Here is a 22,529-nt window from a genome sequence, read left to right as displayed (position 1 = left end):
AAAAAAAAAATTATATTGGCATGGCCTAATGTGTTTGAAAAAGTGTGAAGCTGAAATTTTTCTCTGTATGTTAGGATTATTTTCAAGTGTATCTAACATCGATTACAAGTTTGTATTCAACTCAGTATTACCCAAAATTATCCTATATACCTATGAGCTAACATACAACACATTTGTGAGAGAAAAAAAAGCTCAGAAATCTATTAATTTCAAAATCTAACCCTGAAATGTAGTCCCTTTTCAGGTTTGTGTAAGTTACTTTTTACCTAGAATTTCCAGAACTAGTTGAGTTCATCTGACTCAATGCTGGATTTTGGGACTGAAACGTCACCTAAGAAAAGGTCAAAAGGTTAAAAGGTGCCCCAAAAAGCCCAGGCCCGGAAAAGCAGGCGATAGTAGCCAAGCAACCAGTCATAAAATTAGAACTAATGACGTCCAAGTAGTCCCGTAAAGTCTTACAATCTACAAATGTGTCGACCCAGAAAAGTGGGCCTGGATAACATTGACGTGAACGCCATTCTGTCTTTGTCATTGTTTCATATAGTCGTGGATCATATCTGGACAGTGTAAATAGTCTCAATGGCAGTGTACACAGTAACGCGGGGATGTGGATTCCATAGAAATGCATTTGATTCCTATCTGCACCTTTGTGTACCCAATGAGATAAAACTTAAACTGCCATAAATAATCAGGCAGTGTTACATGTACATGCTTTGTACAGGTAATTGAATTTAGAGGAGCAACTGTGCTACATGTTACCTGTTAGTGTAGTAAAGTTTTTGCTTTGGTGACTTACAAGGAAAAGTATGTAAATATGATTATAGTGTAGACGTATGGGCCAGCACAAAGAGTATAATCCATCTTATGAGTTTTCAAACAATCTCAATGTAATTTTAGTTAATTGTGTTATTTTTAAACGTTGTCCAGCTAGCATTTAGGTCACTCAAAGCAATGCACGAAGTAACAGTCAAACATAAAGAAGGGCCTGCATGGGGGGTCCGGACAACGCTCTACGCTAAATTTTGAGAGCCGGCTACGTATTACGCTGAATTCAGGAAGCCTCTTGATTACGTTTTACAATAAATTCTGGGTAGCTGCAACGCATTACGTAGAATCGAAATGGCAAATTACGCCTACGCAAAAAAAAAATTACGCTCTACGTTAAATTAGAACGGTCCGTCTACGCTGTACGTGGAATTAAAACGGTCGATTGCGCTCTACGGAAAAGTGCATGCGGGCCCCCATAAAGGTGAAGGACATGCTTTATTTGATTGTTTCCTTTTTTTTTTAGGTCATACCTTTTATGGTAGGACAGTTTATTGCTTTACACATGGTGAAAGCATTGGACTTTGTTGCCAGCGTGTATTGATAAAGATTACATAGGGTTATAATACCATTTGTCACACTAGACTTTCAGCAAGTTGTAAAGGATCATTTTTTTGGACACGGAAAGATAAAAGTAGAAGAGGCACACAAACCTATTGTTGGATTATCCTAAGGTAAGCGAAACAACTAAAGATTAGCCGTTGTTACGTCTTGAGTAATTGTACCTGGACTATTGTACCGGAACTGCGTCGTAAAACCGCCAAGTCATGTGTGATAAATTGGGCAAACTGACCAATAACTTCTGTATGTGTGAGGAAGAATTAGCACCAAATGATGTTTGACCTGCGAAAAAAGTGGTTGAAAGGAATGCGGGGAGTTTTTGTTTGGTGGGTTCGGTGGCCTTTTGAAAAGTTCATTTCAGGGGGATCATAGGTCAGAGTTTATTAGAGCTTTAGCGAGCCAGCTTGTTGTAATGGGTTAGGACAAAGAACCCAGAAGATTTGAACACTTAGGCCATGTTGATTTGATTATATGGATGACATCCGCGCGCGCATGAATTTTCGGCCGTTTCCAAAAAAAAAAAAGTTTTCAACCATACTGTTAATCGTGCAAAAACAGTTGCTAAATGAGCAAAAATATACCATAAGTTGCAAGGAAAACATTTAGAAACGATACCAATGTCGTAGAATGCCAAAATCAAAGGAAAAAAGACAAAAATGTAAAGAAATGAATTCGAAGACTAGATTATTCGCCATAACATATTATGTGCCATTTGTTCAACCTTCATGACCACGTAGATTTCATAGTGAAAGCAACTTTTTTTTTTTGTCAAAACTTTTTTTTATTCGCACGCGCGCATCAGTTTTGGGGTTCCCAGAGGATGTCATCCATAAAATCAAATCAACATGGCCTTACAAAAAGTTACTGAGAACAAGATACATACTGAAGACAGGGCTCGAAATACAATATAATATGCCACCTGTATATGCAAGTAAAATTGGAGCCGTGCGGGTATTTCTGATGTCTACCTGCATCTAACCTGCACTGGTCCATGTACTGGGTATATGCAGGTTAGTGCAGGTAAAATTGGAGCTGTGCAGGTATTTCCTACACTGGTCCTCTGGTCCATGTACTGGGTTTATATATACATGTAGAAGTATATGGATTTTTATTTGCTGCATTAAATGTTACCACTATAGTATGATTATGAAGAAAGAATGGCAATGTTTTTAACCATTTTTACTACCGGTATACAGTCAAACCTGTACTAGCGGTCACCTTTGTATAGTGGTCACTCGGCCATAGCGGTCAGTTTTTGCCGGTCCCTTGAATTTTTCCCATTGACGTAAGCATTAAGAATCGTGTCTATAGCGGTCACTGTTCAACGCGGTCAGCGGTCACCCCATTCCGGTCCCGCCGGCATGTCAACACCGCCGATAGCGGTCGCGGCTGGCCGTAACCCGCTAAGCACCACGGCCGTAATACCACCCCACCTCGGGCTACGACCGTTATGAGCCTTGTGATAATTTTCCGATCGCTACATCACTAAAATGTGAACTGAAAATTAGACTCCATATGTGTATGAAATAAAGGAAAACTGGCTTTTGACACGAATTTTCTGCGGTCGCGGGTGTCTTTGATATCTGCGTTTTCCCCAACACCACGTGCCGTGCGTGCCGCATGGAGCTTTCAATGGACTCGGCCGCTCGGCGAAGATTACGGCAATTATCTTTACAAAAAAAATTAAGAATATCCATATTTGGTTTCTCGATTCCTTGAAATGCGTAGATATGTGCATAGCTTCCGTTTTTCATGGGCATAATTCAATAAATTTGGCTCGAAAAATGCGTCATCGTATTTTCCAAGATGGCGCATGTTCGCTGCAGAGGGAGGTCAATTGGGGTCATCGGAAGACTCCACTGTTATGGAGGTAGATACATCGAGTTTTATTTAACTTCATTAGCGTCAAATGACGTAATTACATTATGAAAACATTTCTAATACATTACTCCAAGTAAGTTTAGATGTAAATTTAAAACTGTAGTGGATATTTTAGAAAAGATATAAGTCTGAAAGGAGAAAATTTTCTGTTGACTACCACATTGGCATAATGGTAAAGGCAGACAACCCACGCGGGGAGAAACCCAAGCCGTAAACAAAGGAGAGTTCTCGCTACGTTTTCATGTTCAAAAACGACCAAAAACGGAAAGTAACTGGCAACTGACGAACAATTATTTTGCTGTTAACTAAATAGACAGCATCTTGGTACAAAATAAACTTATTTACGTGGTTGGAATTCGCTGTGGCGTATGTCGGTCGCGCGAAGCAAGTGTTCACCAAAGAACAAAAACATGGCGATGTCGTTCTCTTCCACTTTTCGACTAACAACAACAACTAGTACTAGTAACGTGGCGATTGCGGAGAAACGATGGCAAACGCGGAGAGACAGACGCCGAACTTATTCCAAAAGGTGGAAGTGATCGGACTGGCAGGGAGAGTGTGGAGAAATCGTCGAAAGCTGAGCTTAGATTAAATGATTTTGCAGTCGATAGAAATTTGTTTGGAGTTGAAAGTTTGTTGCTTGATTTGCTTTCTTTTCTTTAGCCACATGTAGTACTAGTATGTACACTAAGAACAGTAAATGACAGCCAGTGATTTTGTTTTAATGTGAATGGTTTCATTGTCCCGGAATAGATGAACTGAATATGTTGAGTGTATGTATCTTTGATGTCAAGTTAATGTTTCCATGCAAATTATATTTCTGTATTTCTTTTTTTTAAGCAAGTACAAAATAAAGTGCAACTAAAACAAAAGAACAACAAATTATTGAACTAAGACATGTACATATAAAAGGGGTTTACCTTTGCAAATGTATGTATTCATATGTTTCAGAATAAAGACATCACTGTTGGTACTCAAAGCATGTGTCCCGTTTTTTTGGGGGGGGGGGTCAACTAACCGGCTGTTTCTCTATAGTGGTCACCTGGCCATAGTGGTCAAATTTGGCCAGTCCCTTGAGTGACCACTATAGGCAGGTTTGACTGTAATCCATACATACTTTTCACCATATAATTTTCAGTGTTAACCTCACTGGTGCAGGTATGCAGAAACATTTTGTAGCTCTGGCATGGTTTCCATCTTTCAGCAAGTTTGCAGGAGTATGGTGGAGGAATGCTCCATAATGAGGGGCAGGGTCCCAGCTAGGATTACTGGGTGCCATATGGGCCTGCACATAAATCTGTTCATATGTCCAGTCAACTGTCATGTTGTCATTCTTTACAAACCTGATGCTCCTCATGTAGTTCTTCAGAGTATCATCTGGGGACTTGTCTGTGCAAGGAAGAAATATTTTATGTCACTTGTAACAAATGAGGGCCTGCATGGGGGTGGGGTGATTGCGAATTATGTAAAATTTTCGCCGCCGATTGCGAATTACGTTAAAGTCTCAGAGCTGATTATAACTTTACGCTTTGCGGCTAATGTACTATTATGAATTGCGTCAATTTTTTTGGAGGCTGCCTACGGATTATGAAAATACTAAGGCCCGATTTAGACTAGAAACGCTTAAGGGGTTTTGGCCAGGGAAACGTTTCGGAACGGTTAACCGTTCCCGGTCTAAAGAGGAAAAAACGGTTTGTTATGGGTTTTCGCGGACCGTTTCCGAAAACCACCTCCATCGTGGTTTTCGACCGTTTCAGAACCCTTCAGCGGGGGGCCCGAAACGCTTTTTGCTAGGTCTAAAGTCAAAGGGTTTCTTGAAACGGTAAACCAGGTCACGTGTCATATGCTAATCACATGCTAATAAGCCCGCGCGCGTCCATTTTCTGGTAGATTCGCGCCATATTCGATTGTGTCCATTTTCGCCATTTTATATCATGTATTTCTCGAATTTTCGTCATCCTTTATGTCTGGGGGGATGGCAGAAGGCCAGGGGAGGGTCTGGACCCAAGAAGAGATCCGCTGCTTGATCAGCTTGTGGGCCGATCAAACTATACAATCCCGCTTGGAGACCTCGCGTAATAGGGAGGGCATACAGATGCCTGTGGACGGGCTGGCGGCTGAGGGGTATTTACGCACCCCAAAGCAGGTTCGGGCGAAGTTCAAGGCCCTGAAACACAAGAATCATAAGGCCAATGAGGCAAACCGTAGAAGCGGCTTGGGGAGGTCATGATAGGTCACTGTGGGTCAGAAACATCCTGCGCCACGGGCGGCCCGAAACGCTTCCGCCTCTGTGTCTAAAGACGAACCGTTTTCTGTGGCGAAACGTTTCGTACCGTTTCGAAACGGTATACCGTTTCTAGTCTAAATCGGGCCTAAGAAGGCCTGATTATGCCTTACGAAAAAGGGCATGCAGGCCCCCACAAATGAAGGAACAGTCTTGGATCTTCTAGCAGAAAAACAACATTTTTTGTAACGCACTTGCTAAATCTTGTGTACTTGTTGTTTCTTCCTTCCATACAAAAAAGCTGCATTTCTGTAAGTTAACTAGATATACATGTAAATGTCGGATGTATACAACACCAAACAGGTTTGCCAAACGGGATTCGAACCCATACCCTCTCGATCCACAGGAAAACACAGATAGCATGCATGGTGCCTTGCCTTCTTCACTGAGGTGGAAGTTTGTTAATTGTTGTTGAGCAGCTGTTACCTGATATGTATGTATAATCAGCCAATGTACACACTTGCACACCCTTCTAACCATACTCCAAATGGATTTGCCACACATGTTAGATGTGTTACCTACAGGGAGAAGACAGGATTTTCCACAGTCTGACTGCCTGGGAATTCTTTCTAGAAAAATAAAATCATTTGTGGAACCAGGGGATTCTTTACCCAGTGTTTCATATGTATTTGAGACCAAAATATCCTTGACATTGCCTGGAAAATGTCTTAACGAACAGTCAGTAAGTATTAGGGCTCTACCCAGCACCAGTTTTTTCTGTCAATTAGGCCACACGAATTTAATTTCTTGGTTAATGGATTCGCCCGCTTCATTTTTTTCTAATTTTGCAAAAAAAAAAATCAGAATCAACTGCAAAATGCTCATATTTTGCCCTGAACAGTTGAAAACAGTCCTTTTCTTCCTAGTTGTTACAGTCATTCCATCTTTCAATGCAATGGTATCATTAATGGGCCATAATAGGATGCCAAGGCCTGTTTTTATTTTTGTTCGCCTGCCCGCTCCATTAGTTTTCTAGAAAAATCCGTCAACCAAGAAATTAACTTAGTGTGGCCATACTGGAATTTTGCAGCTTGTGATGGAAATTTTTTAAAACTAATCCATCAACTTTGACAGATCAACAAAAATCTTGGGTAAAAATATGAAAACATCGGAAGGACCACCGACAACCACTCTCAACCCCATGATTTGCCTCTCAAAATGCGGGAAATTGTGTTTTTGAAGGCTTGAAAATCCAAAATTTCCAGGGGGAGCATGCTGGTATGTGTATAAAGTAGACAGGCTGCGTCAGTTTTGGAAACCAGTGCTCTGGTCACTGGTGACGTGATTATATTAGCACAGAAATCTTGTCCACAGGAAGGCACTATCATCTGTCTTCTGTCATCCTCATCTGTAAGATATTAATATTTGGTGTCTGGAATGTTAATTGAGTCGGAGACAGGCCATGTGGCCACTAATCTGTAGACAGGAGTCTGCTGGTTTGGATGTTGTCTAGAGTAATGCGTGAAAAAATGCATAAAGGCTGACATTCCTTTTCTTGAAAAATGTGTGATCAAAAAGCAACATAATATAATTCAATGGAAGGAATGTTCAGTCAACTTCAACTAGTGCTGATAATATTGATCATATGAATTCAATTTGATTGATTGTAATAACTGGAAGTTCAAGACTAAAATCTACATCTTGAGTTTTCACCTTTGTCAAATGAATATTAGCAGTCAATTTGACAAAATGACAGACTGGGTGGAGTGTACACTTCCAAAATCATTAATTTTTTTCTTGGAAACTTGCTTCTTTTGGAAACTTGTTATCAATTGGTACATGTGCGAAAACCTGGGTGAATGGATACTATAAATCCCTTTATATTCACGGTATTTTTATATTCGAGGTTCGAACAAATACTTCGTTGACTTTCTTTCTTTTGCACCTGCTGCCACCTGCGAAGGTGTCCATTTTTCACAGACCGCAAAATTTTGCTACTGCAAATATAAAGTGATTTACAGTGCTTGAACTTGAATTTGACATGAGATCCTTGGTAGTGATCACTGGTGTCAAGGTCAGAAATCCTTTATCTTCCCTGTCCGTGTGTTAGAGGGATAGGTAACATTGAGGTGTGCCGCTGCCTTGTCAGGGTTGGTCTGTCTCCTGCACTGTGATTTCAGGGTGATTTGTACAAATGTCGCAGGTCGCAGTTGGTGCATCTTAGCTTAGGTCAATTGGGGCCATCTACCCAATGGGGTCATCCGTTCTAAGTCATACTCAGGCAGTGTCCAGAGACTTTACTGTAAAATTTAAAGGTGCTCATCTCATGCAGGTCCAGGTAATCATAGAGAAGTGTTGAAATTTAGTTTGTTGGCATGCTTCTTTGGAAATTTCTTTGGAAAACTTTATGAAGTGGTACATCCACTGCAAAAAGGAATGTCCAAAGAGGTCTTTGAAATTCACTTGTCTTTTGCACACACAGAATCCTGCACCTGTATTACCTCCATGAAATGTCATGGAGGTTATATTTTCAGTTGCATTTGTCTGTCATTCTGTCTGCCATTCTGTCTGTCTGTTGGTTAACAAGATAGCTAAAGAACAGCTGGATGGATTGGTTTCATACTTGGTATGTTCAATGGTAAGGTGTTACGAAAACTGGAAATGATTAGATTTTGAGCCCCCTAGTGGCTTCTCTTGGTACTGCAGCGGAACTTACTGGTCACTTGTTTTCGGTAACGAAAATAATATGTATGCGCAACTGCTTATGATTCGATTATCGTTGGGTTTACAAAAAAGAAGAAACTAAGAGGTCCATTTTTATCTATTCCTCTTCCCCTACTGGATGAGGGCAACACGTGCTAAGATATGCTACTATTACTAAGAAGATGACCTAAATGATGTAAATATGGTCATTTAACACTGAGGTGGAGCATTCTACGTCTGCTTCGAAATTACACTGTTCAACTTCAAGCCAAAGTTGAATTACATGACAGAGTGAAGTGTGTTTAGTCCTTCTTGGCATCATATTTGTTTAACAATCTCCAGGCACATGGAGACAACGTGAAATGTTTACCCCAACACAGACAGGTTTTGTACCTGGTACAGGAAATATAACAGCTGTCTGTAATCACTCTGGAATGTCGCATGTTTGTTGAACTGGAAATTATGACAGATTTATGTGGTGTCCCCTGACCCTATGATATTTGGCATACTTTTGTTTAATTAGTTATCTATAACTATAGAGTATGGTGCATGGCTGTGCCAGACAGCACATTTGATTCACAGGCCCCTTTGAGTGGCCATAATTATACATCAATGATGATAACTTGGTGACCAAAAGCCCTGATTTCCAAGAAATGTCTTTCTTTATCATACATCATAGAAGGATAAAATCAAACTATTTTAATTGTCAGAACCTGCCTTATCATATGATATAAGAACCAATATCCTAGGAGAAAAGACAATTTTTTTTCTTAAATACCCAAAATATAGCACTTCTGTTGCTGATAAACTTAATCCAAATTCTATATTTTAGGAACAACATTTGACATTCCTTGAACAAGTATTAAACAGACTCCACATGTGTAGGTTTTTTACACTCAAATTCATTTATAGATACTGGAGAAATTATAAATCATGAAACTGGGAGACATGACATAAAATTCTCTACTCTTGCCATATGAAGTAGACATCTGGATGGAATTATTTCATATCAGAGTCATTATCTCTGAGCTCATAACTCAGCCAGACTGTTTCCATAAACATGTCATAACTCCATCAGTCTTGATGGGGAGAAAAGTGTAAACAGGTGGTCTGTTCTGCTGGGGAGGCAAGCATGCAAGCAAGACAGACACTAGCCTGGAAATCAGACAGTTCTAAGGATCTTGTTTCAAGGGCCTCCACAGGCCTGTAGGGGAGGCAGGCATGCACAACAGACGCCTGGAAATCAGACAGTCTCAAGGGCCATGTTTCAAAGGCCTCCACAGGCCTGTAGGCACGCATACCAGATACACTCCAGTTTTTCTCTAGTCTGGAAACCAGACTGTTTTAAGGGCTTTCATACTCATAGGCCTGCAGGGGAGGCAGGCATATACACGAGATACACTCCAGTTTTTTCTCTAGTCTGGAAACCAGACTGTTTCAAGGGCCTCCACAGGCCTAAAGTAGAGACAGGCATACACACCAGATACAGTCCACTTTTTCTCTAGTCTGGAAACCAGACTGTTTCAAGGGCTTCCACAGGCCTATAGTAGAGGCAGGCATACACACCAGACACATTCAAATTTTTCTCTAGTCTGGAAATCAGACAGTTTCAAGGGCCTCCACAGGCCTGTAGGGGAGGCAGTCATTCATCCAGTTTTCATCTTGCGACCGTTAAAAAACTGTGAACATAAAACTATCACGATTATTTCAAGACTTATACCGTAGCACTTGCCCCCTTGTAAAGAAGCAAGCCTTTTTCTGTACTTTGTATTTGTATGAAAGAAGTAGAAGGTAATTTGCTTTAGATAACACCTGCAAGAAGAATAGAGCAATGTGCGGTGAAAGATTAAAAAGGCTGGTCACTGTACATGCTTCCTTAATGATGACTAAGAGCCATTTAGTCATGCACACACTGTATAACAGTAACCGGTTGGTAGATAATTTTGTACTTAATTATAATTCGCCTTCCTAATTGTTCCAATTGGTCACCTGTTATAAGATAGGTGACTCTGAAAGGTAACTGAGCACTTTTGGACTGAAAAAAATCTAGAGTGTACTTTTTTTTTCAAAATTTCCTTTTTCCTTGGTAGTATCACTTTTTATGCTAGATTTATCATTTTTGTCCTGGTGAAAAAGTCTTTCAGAAAATACCAGTATTGGTTGTTGTTGCATAAGAATTAACGTCGCTGTGCTCTGGCCTGTTACCATGGTAACAGCATGTAAGTCCCAAACAAACAAACAAGAGCCTATTTGTAGAGGAGGGTGGTTAATATGGGCTGTACAGGTTAATGATGATAAAGGAGGGTTAATTACTGAACACTTTGTTAGCAGCTGTTGGATAAAGTAGCGGAGATCGGATGTTGCTTTGTGCTCAGAGATTATGAACAAGACAATAAAGGCAGTACCTTATTTTATATTTTACCTCTTAGGCCACACCAATTTAATTTCTTGGTTAAGGGATTCGCCCGCTTTATTTTTTTCTGATTTGCAAATAAAAATAAAAATTCAGAATCAACTGCAAGATGCTCATATTTTGCCCTGAACAGTTTAAAACAGTCCTTTTCTTGCTACTTGTTACAGTCATCCCATATTTCAATACAGTGGTATCACTAAAAGTTTAAAATTCATTGTTTAAATTTTGAACCAGCCTGGTGTGTTGACTTCATGTCTCCTGTCGTAACCATTTTGGGCCATAATAGGATGCCTAGGCCTGTTTATATATTTTTTTTTTTCGCCCGCCCGCTCCATTATTTTTCTAGAAAAATCCGTTAACCAAGGAATTAAATTGGTGTGGCCTTAGTATGGCGAAATAAAAAGGAACAGTATTTAATATGATAGGTCACTACGGCTGATAACCACTAGCATTTGCAAACTTGTAAATGTTGTAAAAGGAAAAGTTGAATAAAAAAATAAAACTGTAAGCAAACTACTTCATTGGCATTTCTTCTTCATGTAAATTATAATATCCCCAGTAGTAGTTTTAGCACTGATAGAACTGGGGTTGTGTGGTGTAATGGTAGAGTGTCCGGCTCAGAACCAAGAGGTCTCGGGTTTGAATCCTGCCTTGTCACCAATCTTGTACCCTTGGGAAAGGCACTTAACATGGCTTTCCTCACTTCACTTAGGTGAAAATGAGTACCTAGCTAGTTGTATAGGACATTAAATGGAGGTCCCGCGCTTGGAGAAAGCCACACACCGCACCCATTTAAGAACCCACCACGCCTTTCGAAAAGAGTAGGGGCATGCCCCAGTGTGCAATGGTATAAACACTACTGTTTGGAGTTGCACTTCATATCACCCGGACAGACACAGAGGCCTGGCAAACCACTGTTTTGTATCAGCTACATGGTGATTTACATCATCACCCGGATGGAGGCTTGGCGAACCCCGTCTTGTAGTAAGCTAGTAAAAGGGTATGTCACCTCGTAAGGGGTGATAAAACCCCAACCATTACGATTTTTCTAACCGTTGTTTCTTTGTGTTGCAGGTATGGATATGCAGGTTTACAGGGAGGGGACCAGTGTTCCTGTACCAACAACATCAACAGACTCATCCTAACCACACAGGACCAGTGTAACATACAGTAAGTCTGCCCTCAGCTCTTAACCTTCTATCTACTGATTAACCCTGTAACTAGTGCTGTTTACTGGTTTGCTGGAACTAGTTCCGGTCTTTAAAAAAATCATGTCACATTACCTGTTTTGTTCTAAACCACCCAAAACCAGTCAAAATTTGCACTGAATAAAACATTGCCATTGAACAATATCAAGTGTCGGCCTCCGTAAATAATATGGCCACAGCTTTGCCCAGATGTGCCCCGCAAATTACGTATTTTGCTTCTAAACCCTGGTAGTGCAGTGCTCACTACAAAAGTTTGCGGTAAAGATGTTTCAATTGGGAAACGCTCACTGAGAAGTGCCTTCCATATTTTGTAACTGAACCTAAACCTCTAGACTTGAATCCAGATCAGGACCCGAACGTGGGTTTTACACAAATTTTTGAATTGCTGAGAAAGTTCTAGTCCATCATTTGCCGAGGTTATATTCCACAAACTTGTGAATTGCATTTCCTATTTACCATTAATAGGATCATCCCTGTCTAACTGGGCTGTAGACATGATTGTTGGTTTGCTCACAGAAGTGTAAAGGTTTGCACGGATAGTTGAGTACCAGGGAAGCCTCTAGTTGTTGACAGAAACAGACAGACAGATCTTAAGGATTTCATCTCTGGTATTAGGTACTGAACGAGTCCTGTTACAGAAAAAACAACTGGTATAACGCCTAACATTTGCACTGCTGAAAAAAAAACACACACCAGATCCTTCCTCTAATGATAATACAAGTTGTAAATCACTTAATGTTCATGGTACCAAAAGTTAGAGGTCTGAGAAAAATGGACATGTTTGTGGAACTATACATTCGATGTGGCGGCAGGTGCAGCAAAAAAAAAAAGGCGGCAAATTATTTCTTCACAGTAATGATAAGTTTACGGTACAGAAGTGACCACGAAAACTACCAATAAAAGTACTGCGGAAAAATTGTGATTTACAGTAGTCGGCTAGGCTAGGATGGTTAAATGCAGCACACATAATTTTGTTGGTGTTTGAAAGAAGAGTAAACAACAACAACTTTCCCTGGTATGTTACATGATCTGGCAAAGACAGGTTCTGACAAGATGAGGGTTTTGGCGCTCTTTCAAAACAAACAGGCCTGAAGACTGCTGTGGCACGGGGCTTTAGTTCTGTAGCATGTTAATGGACTCAGGACCAGGTGAGCTTAGGAGGAGAGACATACCTGTAGAGATGCTCAGGTTGTGATGCATACCTAAACTCAATTTTAGGTTCAGGTCCGGATTCAAGTCCAGAGGTTTAGGTTCAGGTCCGGACCTAAACCCATGGCATATACAAAATTGAATGTTGGCAAACTTGCAATGTTGTCTGGGTGAAACTTTGGCCACATAACATGGAGGCCGGTACTTGACGATGCCCGATGGCAATGTTTTCTTCATTTTGCAGCAAAGATTTTAAAATCTACGGAAGGTTTTAGGTGGTTTGGAAAGAAAAGTGGTATGTTAAATGGTCTTTTATGGTAATAAGTTCGGACTCGGTTCTTGACTTTTAGGTTTTTTTTGACTTGAACCTAAACATTCTTACAAGTCCGGATCCAAGTCCAGTGAACCGGTATGCATCACTATGCTCAGGTAACATCTATTGTTTAGAAGGAACAGTGGGAGTCTGGAGGCTGGATTGATAATGCAACCTCAATGGAAAATCAGGAAAAAGCCAGCAGGCTGATTTGAGTATTTCATGAATAAACAAGGCTCAAATAAACAAGTAAACAAACAAACAAACAAACATACAAATGTCCTTCCATCACATACTTTATCTGTATCTGTATTCTGTATAGCTGGTAAAACCTACCTAAAAAGAAAGAAAGAAAGTGATCTTGAACCAGTTTTAGCTCACTGAAGAGCTAATCTCCCACTGGTCGTGACAGAGAAGACAGACGCTATGTACTGTATTTACAGGTTCATTGCACTGGGGAAATTCCCCTAGCTCTATTCTACAAGCGCAATGAACAGTGGACCCCGGTTTAATGTCCCGTTCTAAGGACTGCGACCCTTTCCAGTAGCGTGCTTGTCGGGTGAGCGACAATAGCCGGTATTCGAACTCCCAACCTCTTAGTCCAGAGGCAGGGTCGCTAACCACCGGACTATGCTACAGTAGCACACACACTCTTTTACCATCATGATCAATTTTTAGGCATACATGTAAGGGCTTTCACTATGTGGACTGTCACTGAGAAAATAGGACTTCTAATGAATTGTTTTCCACAGGTGCCCGGATGATACCACCCAGCGATGTGGGGGGAACTCCAGTCTAGATGTGTACTCTGTGGACGGCCCGTATCTGCTGGAAGCATCCCTGTCCCCCGCGGCAGAGGTGGTACAGTCGGGGGATGTGGCACAAGTCGACGTCACCGTGGTACTAGCCAGTGCCTTCAACCTGTCCACAGGTTTGTAAAGTCTCTGATCAGCTGAGTGAAAAGTTTTGCGGCATGAAATTCAGGCAAGATGAGTGAAAAGATGTGCAAATACAAGTGTATCAGAGATGACTTCACTCCCTTACTAGAGCTGTGTACCTAAACAAATTTTAGGTACAGGTACAGGTACAGGTACACAGGTTTAGGTACAGGTCCGGACCTGAACCTGTACCTGAACAATTCGACCAATTTATATGCTCTTCTGAACTCCTTCAATAACAAAAAAACATAAATAGACTTGATAGTTAAGGTTTGTGGCGAATGCTCAGATAAAATATAGGCAAAACTAAGATGTTTTTGTTTTCATGAACACACTGTCCTTACACAGGCACCCATTGTTAACCAGCTATTTAAACATTTGAGGTCACAAATAGGCATAAAATTGGTGTGAAATTGTTTAGGTACAGTACCGGTACTGAGGGATTAGGTATTTTGGACCTGTACCTAATCAATTTTTCCGGTACAGTATCGGTACTGCGTACCGGTACACAGCTCTATCCCTTACCCATACTGTTTTTCTACTATTAACACAAATGTATCTTGAAGGCACCAAGTGCTTCTACATGTAGCTCTTTTTGACTGACATGTCCATCAAATAGATATAGAACAGTCTCAAACACTACATTCTCTTACTCATTATATAATTAGGTATTTGTCAATTACAACATTGGTAACGGGAGGGGAGCACTGTACTGTACAAACCACAAAAATATTGTAGTTTTGTGTGTATGCGGTGTTTGTATGTGGCAAAATAAGTTGTAACTTGAGTGTACGTCACCTTGTCCTTGTCCTTTGTGTAATGCTAATAAAAAGATAACTTTTCTACTCTCACTGAGAAGAAAAGCAGAACAGTTACTGAGGATGTATGGCAATGCTGTATTATTTGTATAGCAGAAACTGCAAATCCACACACACACATACACATCGCTCTCTCAGTTTTGACTTGATTGTATGATTGTTTCCTACCTAGGTCTCCCAAGTTACAACACCTCCCACTTTGAGTATGTGGACTTTTCGTGGAGCTACGGAGATGGGCAAAATGGAACGTCCCAGGCCAGGGTTACCTTGGATACAAGCATTATGTCTCTCATGCACCAGTATGCCAGAGTGGGGGAGTACACCATTGGTGAGTTTATACATATTTTGTGATTGTTTGAATGATGGAGACTAGAAAATCAAAACCGTTGACCTCATTTGAATTATGTATAGAAAAATCACTGGCTGCAAGGAGTTTTGTATGTTGTTGTATGTGTTGTATGTTGTTTAGACAGGGCTCGAAATGCACCCGCATAAACAAGTTAGCGTACCTTGTAAAATTGGGACTGTGCAAGTATTTCTGATGTCTATGTGCACCTAAACTGCACTGGTCCATGTATAATAATAATTATCTATTGATTGATCGATGAGTACAATCTCTAGCATGTGGCAGCGCAACTAAGTAGGTGGCGCTGAATTGTATGCTAGTGTTTAAAAACAGAGAAACAAATATTGCACAGTTAACAAATAGACAACTAAACAAGTGAGTATTTCACAGTTAACATATAGACAACTAAATAAGTGAGTATTGGGTTTATATAGGCATACTTGGATTTTTATTTGTGTATTGACTGGTACCATATTACATTTTGAATGAAGTGTAAAAGAAGTAATGACAATGGTCTCTACTGATCAGTTTCCAGTATTCCGTACTTCTTAAATTCTGAGTGGTGCAGGTAAAATTTGTCTGGTTTAGGTAATTTCTGATGTTAACTGCACCAGCACAGGTATTTAGAAAAAGTACTAGTACTTCAATCCCTTCTAGATGTTAGCAATCTCAATGGTGGATCATAAACTAAGAAGATAATACATTTGTATTCCTTCTTACAGCAATTGGTGGGTTTAGTTTGGATTCGGAATTCGTAATATGCTTACGTGACCCAATTTTTTTTAAATCATTCTCTTCTTCCTTCCAGAAATGCACATCCAGAACCCTGTATCCGCCATGTCCGTCCGAGCGAACATCACCGTCGTTCCTCCGGTCCCGGCGGACTTGGAGATCGAGCGCGCTCCCGGAAGCGATTCGGCGTCCATCCCATCATGCAGTTACTCCTCCTCCGCTCCCGACGCGGAGACCATCACGGTTTTCGCGGACGTTCCGTTTCGTTTGGAGGCATCCGTGGGGAGGGGGAAGAACCTGTCCTTCTACTGGGAGCGAGACGACGGCTCTTACGTCATCTCTACGCCGTATTTGAACGTTCTAAACCCCTGCCAGGGAGTGGTCAACTGTTCAAGGGACATTCAGGTTTGTAAGGCCACAGCAAGTAAATTTTATGGATGACATCCTCCGCAGACTCCAAATCTAATGGGATAGGGTGGAAAAAAAAACAAGGCAGGCCAAAAAATAAGACTCCTACAATTTTTAATTTTTGGCATCATAATCCTTGTTAAACAAGAAACGATACTCATATGGTACTAAGTTTACTGCCAACTATCACAACATTCATTTCAAATAAAAGTTTTCAATACTTGTACACATGGAGATGAACATTTATTGTATTCTAACCAAATGTTTTCCTTTTCAGACTCATACATTCCGATCCCTGGGAGCACATTTTGTTCGAGTGAATGTCTCCAACTCACTAGGTTCTGTGGCAGGAATCATAGAAGTGGTACGGACAGTTATTTCTTAATATTTATCAAGGATAAGTCATTTCAAGTCAATTCTGTAGTCTATGTAGTTTGTCCTGATATAATTTGTTGCCTGAGTGTTAAAAGTTTTGTTCCAACACAAAGAAAAGTTCTCGCCTAGAGGCTAGAGCTTTCTCACAGCCACTCCAGTCTTCTTCAAGAGACTGACCCAGTGAGGCTTTTTTAGAAAAGCCACATGACAAGTCTCACCGGGTTTCTGTGAGACTTGTCACAGAAAGATACTAGTATTGGCTCTTCCGAAACTTACTTTCATGTTTTGCTCTCTCTTGTATTGATAGTGGTTAGTGTCTACATATTATAAAGTTGATGTAATTTTTATTGAACTGTAAGCAAATAGCAGAAATTAAAACTATGCACGATTTACTGAATAAAGAGTCTTTAACAAAACCACCTGCGCAGTGCAATGTGAACCAGTCAGAATTGCCCTGAAGAAAGTGACAGGCAGTCACCGAAACGTTGGTTGAATAAAATCCTTATTTGCGATCAGTGACCTACCAACCTGATGAAACTTATCCACAGGTACGCATGATGTAGTTCAGATGCATGTTTTTTTTTTTCTTGCAGATTGTTGTTGACCGTTCCATCTCCAACCTGACTGTGTCCCTGGATGGCGGGCCTGCGGTCACGACACACGGACAGGCCACCACGTTCCTCCTCACCATGGTAACCGCAGACCGCAGTACCGCGTTCCTGGAGATCGCTCTCGGAGATGGAACGACCTTCAACCACTCTCTCAACAACCGGCGCGGCGAACTGCTCGGATCTAGATCCTCTTCCGTGGATCAGTTTCAGATCACGGCCAGTTACCTTGAAGACTGTGACTTGAGCGTAGGTTTCAGCCATATCTATAGCAGCAGCGGATCATTCCAAGTGTCAGCACGTGCGTGGAACGACGCGAACGAAATGACCGCTGTCATGGCGGACTTGGTCGTAGTCCAAGCCGAAATTCACAGAATACACCTTTCCCTAAGCAGCGCACTACCTGTTGATGCCCCTCAAAACATTACCGTACATTACGCCGAACATACTGGACCTGTAACTGTGGTTTGGGACATTACCAACGCAGATGGGCCCTACTCTTTCAATACAAATTCCAGCGAAGGGACTATTGAACACGTGTTTACCATCCCAGGTACATACACTGTGAGTGTAGAGGTCTCTAACTTGATAAGTTCGCGCAGAGAATCCAAGGAAGTCATAGTTCAAGTCCCAGTGTCCGGTCTTACACTGACAAGCGATAAAGCGAGGTATATCAGAACTGGCGAGTCGGTGGTATCTATGGCAACGGTTTCCATGGGAACGGGCGCTCAGTTTTCCTGGGACGTCTCGGACGGAAGGCAACCGAGCGTACAGTCTACCACGAACACTTCTTCCGCCAGCCATGTTTTCGAACTACCCGGGATTGTGAACGTTACAGTGACAGTTAGCAATCTGGTGACTAGTCCAGTTGTAGAGAAACTACAGTTTCATGTACAGGAGCCAGTACTAGTGGTGAAACTTGCAGTCACCACGCCGGTTATATTAGGCAACAGCACAGACATTGTTGCAAATATAGAAGGAGGGACAGATGCAAAATGCCATGTAGATGTAGGAGGCATATCGTACAACGTCACAGTGACTGAAGGAAGATGTGAGATTCAACACCTGTTTGCAACTGCTGGGTTGCACAGGGTGGTGGTGACTGTGTACAATGATGTGTCCGCCGTGAGGGAGCAGGTAGACGTGGAAGTGCAGGAAAGCATTTCGGGGGTGGAGCTGGAAATGTTGGGGATGCCAGTGGTGGGAGAGAGCAGCATGTTTGTGGTGAAAGAACAAGGTAATTCTACTTTCACAATTAAAAAAAAATGCAGCAAAATTATAGGTAGAACACAAGATTTTGCATTAACCTTTGCCTAGTTGAGGTAGTCTTTAAGTTTAACTAGAAGTTTGTATGGGTCATTGGTTAGCAGTGTGAAGGTTAACAATCATGCAAATTTGGTTAACACCATACATATTATATTATTGGGCTCTTTGCATCTCCAAAGATGGCTACAGCCTAGGACTTGTAATGTAAGCTGCTGAAAATTAACTCTTTCTATTACATCTTACATGACATACATGTATAACAACGTTAGACTAGCAGTAAGAGGTTTTTCGTACTGGGCAAAGCAATGACTGTTTCATGTGATTTGACCAACAGGAAGCCTCAGCAGTATAGCAGATGCCCTGTACACCTGGCGGCTGGATGGTGAACTGCAGGGCTACACGGCTGTCCCAGTCTTCAGCACTTCTCTCTCTGATGAGGAAACACATGTTTTATCTGTGGATGTTAGCAACTTGGGTAAGACTTCTTCCTGTTTCAAGTGAGGTGTGAGGAAGGTCATAGTTCAGTTCCGTGCACCCAATTCTTTGCGGTGGGTGCACCAGTACTCCCAAATATTTTCGTAGGTTTACAACATGTAAAGATGTTGCATAGTAGTATACAGCATATTCTTAACATCTAAATGTGAGAAAAATAATAGAAAGACTCCATTTGCTATTGATTGTCAGGTCGTAACCTTAAAAGTAGAATAACCGACCACTTCTTGGACCGTACCATTATACAGGGGACAGGGCGCCTACAGTAGTGGTAAGACTTGTAGTATTAATCTAGCAAAAACTATTGTAGTTATGCTACGCTCACTCGGTGGTTTATTCAGTGGTTATCGCACCTGACCAAGGATTATCTCACCATATACACCTTATTGACTGCTAACTTTTCTTTGTTTCCTTGTCCAGTGACTACACAGAGTGCCACCATGGATGTCCAGTCGTCGGCAGAAGCCATTGAGCCGTACCTACAGCACAGTGGAGCATCGGCGTCAGGGCAGGCCGTGGAGTTCACGGTCGTGTTTCCCTCTGGGTGGACGCTAACCGCTGCCTCCATGTCTGTTGGGTATGGGGACAACACTGAGGAAACTCACAACATTCCTAATGCAAGGCAATACAGGTACTATATGTGTGAATATTGTGTAGGGAATGATGGTTTTTGGTTGTGTTTATGTGGTGAAGCTAGTCATCTCTACGCACAATGTGCAAGAGAATTGGGTGTGTGAGTGAGTGCACATGTATCTGTGCATGTGTGTTTTTGTGTGTGTATGTGTGTGTGCCTGTACATGTGTCTGTGTCTGTATTCGTATATCGGTGTCTGTATGTGCATGTGTGTGTGTCAGTGTGTGCGGGTACGTGTGTGTTTGTATGTGAGTGTTTGTATGTGAGTCTTTAAATGTATATCTGTATCATTATGTGGGCATATCTGCCTTCCTGTATGAAATCTGGTGCTAGTGGTATAGTCAGCTTATTATTGGCTGAACATAATAAATGTATGGACTAGCCAGTTGGTATCCCAAAAGCCACCCTGACTCTGTTTGCAAACAGTTTTGTCTATGCTACACAAAAAAAAAACAACAGTTACTCAAGCAACAGGATATGATTTTGGAAATAGTCAGATGTTTCAGGTAGCATTCATTACCTTTCGTCAGTGACACTGCAGGAGAAATGCAGGTTTATGAGCACAAACTATTGATTGATATGCAAGTACGTGAAGACAAATTTTTTGGAAGTTTTATCTATGTTTGACTCTAACACAGGTGGAGCCATGCCTACACGAGTGCTGGACTGTTTGGGCTGGTTGTAAACCTGACTGTGAATGGTGACCGTGCCCAGCTCTTCAGCTATGTGTCTGTCCAGGAGCCAATCAGAAACCTTCATGTGGAGGGACCACGGCATGTCAAACTGCTCAGGTAAAGCTTGTGATTTTGTTTTGTAACTTAAACTTTAAGTTAGTTAAAGCATTCGTAATGTAATCATAATTACTTGAGAGTAATTATACATTTAGTAAGTAAAAAGATATGTACACAAATATTTGGGTGCACCAGTGCACCCACAGAAATAAATTGGGTGCAAAGCTCCAAGTTTGGGTGCACTAAGGTGCACATGCACCCAGTATTTCGAACCCTGAGCCTTCTTTCAATGGCTTTGTTTACTTCTAGCCCTCCCAGCTCGCAGACATGGCATGCAGTTTCTGACTCCGGTACAGCAGTGGTATATCGCTGGATACTGGACGATAACACCACTGTACTCACAACTATGGACAGGGTCAGTTGGACAGAAGTTTCTGTTTTCTCATTTATGTGGGGAAAATCTTACATTCAGTTTGTGAAGATATTTTATAGAGTCTGATATTTTTTTGTGCAGATAAATTCAATTTCATTCTAGAAGGTAATGTACAAATATAGCAAAGAATGTTCAGACCTTAGAACAAGTAGTATAAGTTGATTCTATAGTCTTGTACATTCTTTTGTACATACGTGTCTGTATGTATGTCTAATTACAGACCTTATGAAAGTTGCTGTACTTTTGTTGGGTCAATGAAGTTCTTCTATTTTTTTATCAATTTACTGTTAAAGCCCTCATTGCCCACAAGCATCCAATCATTGCTATGCTGTGGTCTTTTCATGACATTCTCTATTGCAGAAAAGTGGAGCAGGTAAATGTAAGACGTTGTTGCCTAATATTAGTGCAAGGAATGATATAGAGTACTGTATGATACTCTCTAATACATTTGTTATTTCTTGACAGGTTTTGCACACCTATAGCACCAGTGCCACATATGCAGTGGAGCTCTTTGCATCAAATGGAATCGATTCGCAGCAAGCTACCACAACTGTTGTTGTCCAACATCCACTAACACAGCTGGACATCAGTGTGAACCCAGTGCTACAGGGTGAAGAGACTGATATACAGATAACCGTTACGGGTGGGAGAGAGTTTGATTTTGACGTTGACTTTGCCGACGGAACCAGACAAGTCTTTTCGTCCGTACACGACAGCGATTCTCTCGTGGTTTCTTCCGTTTCGCGCAGAAATGATGACATTCCGACAAACACCTTTTCTCTAAATCACACGTATCCCAATGTGGGAGAGTACCCTATCTCAGTCAATGCCTCGAATCATGTGACCTGGCTCAGCCAATCAGCATCAGCCGTGGTCGTTGAGCCAATCACGGGACTGCAGTTGATGGTGCAAGATGGACAGACGACAGTAACAACAGGGACCACTGTAGTTTTTGCAGCAACAGTGGCAACAGGGTCGGATCTGAGGTTTACCTGGATGTACGAAAGCACAAACAGTCCATTCCCATCGCAAATCTCCAATGTGCAAAGGTTTGTTAAATCCTACATATGTTGTAAAGATGTTGTCAATGGTGTTAAGTATTAAATAGACTGATTCTGACTGTCAATCACAATTAGCGGGTCAACCAATGAAAGAACAGTTGCATGTCCATCAAATTTTTGCATCTTTATGTTTTTATTTTGCATTTCTACATTTTTATGAGGGTGGGGGGATCAGAATTGGTCTGTTTGTTTGTCTCTGCTTTATGATTAATACATTGACAATTTTTAGAATGTTAGATTTTTTTATAATCCTTTGAAAGGTTTAGAAACATTGTGACTTTAGGCCACACCAATTTAATTTGTTGGTTCTCGGATTTTTTCAGAAAAAATATGAAGCGACAGGGCGAAAAAAAATAAAAATAAAAACAGGTCTAAGGCATCCTATTATAGGCTTAAATGCTATGAAATGAG

The 22,529-nt window shown here is 41.1% G+C and overlaps 1 protein-coding gene across 1 annotated transcript in view; it reads left to right on the top strand.

Annotated features, from left to right (window-relative positions):
* LOC109486583 (polycystic kidney disease protein 1-like 1) overlaps positions 1–22,529 on the top strand; it is an 89,479-nt gene that overhangs the window by 14,772 nt on the left and 52,178 nt on the right. Inside the window, 11 exon segments of the mRNA XM_019790436.1 lie at positions 11,682–11,777; positions 14,030–14,208; positions 15,206–15,361; positions 16,188–16,516; positions 16,797–16,883; positions 17,488–18,739; positions 19,103–19,243; positions 19,681–19,891; positions 20,532–20,684; positions 20,934–21,039; positions 21,523–22,106. Of these exon segments, the coding sequence (XP_019645995.1) occupies positions 11,682–11,777; positions 14,030–14,208; positions 15,206–15,361; positions 16,188–16,516; positions 16,797–16,883; positions 17,488–18,739; positions 19,103–19,243; positions 19,681–19,891; positions 20,532–20,684; positions 20,934–21,039; positions 21,523–22,106 (3,294 nt within the window).

The sequence above is a fragment of the Branchiostoma belcheri genome, unplaced genomic scaffold (genome assembly GCF_001625305.1).
Source record: "Branchiostoma belcheri isolate BF01 breed outbred unplaced genomic scaffold, Haploidv18h27 scaffold81, whole genome shotgun sequence".
NCBI lineage: Eukaryota > Metazoa > Chordata > Leptocardii > Amphioxiformes > Branchiostomatidae > Branchiostoma > Branchiostoma belcheri.
Note: the sequence above shows the minus strand (reverse complement) of the source record. Positions and strands in the feature narration are given on the sequence as shown.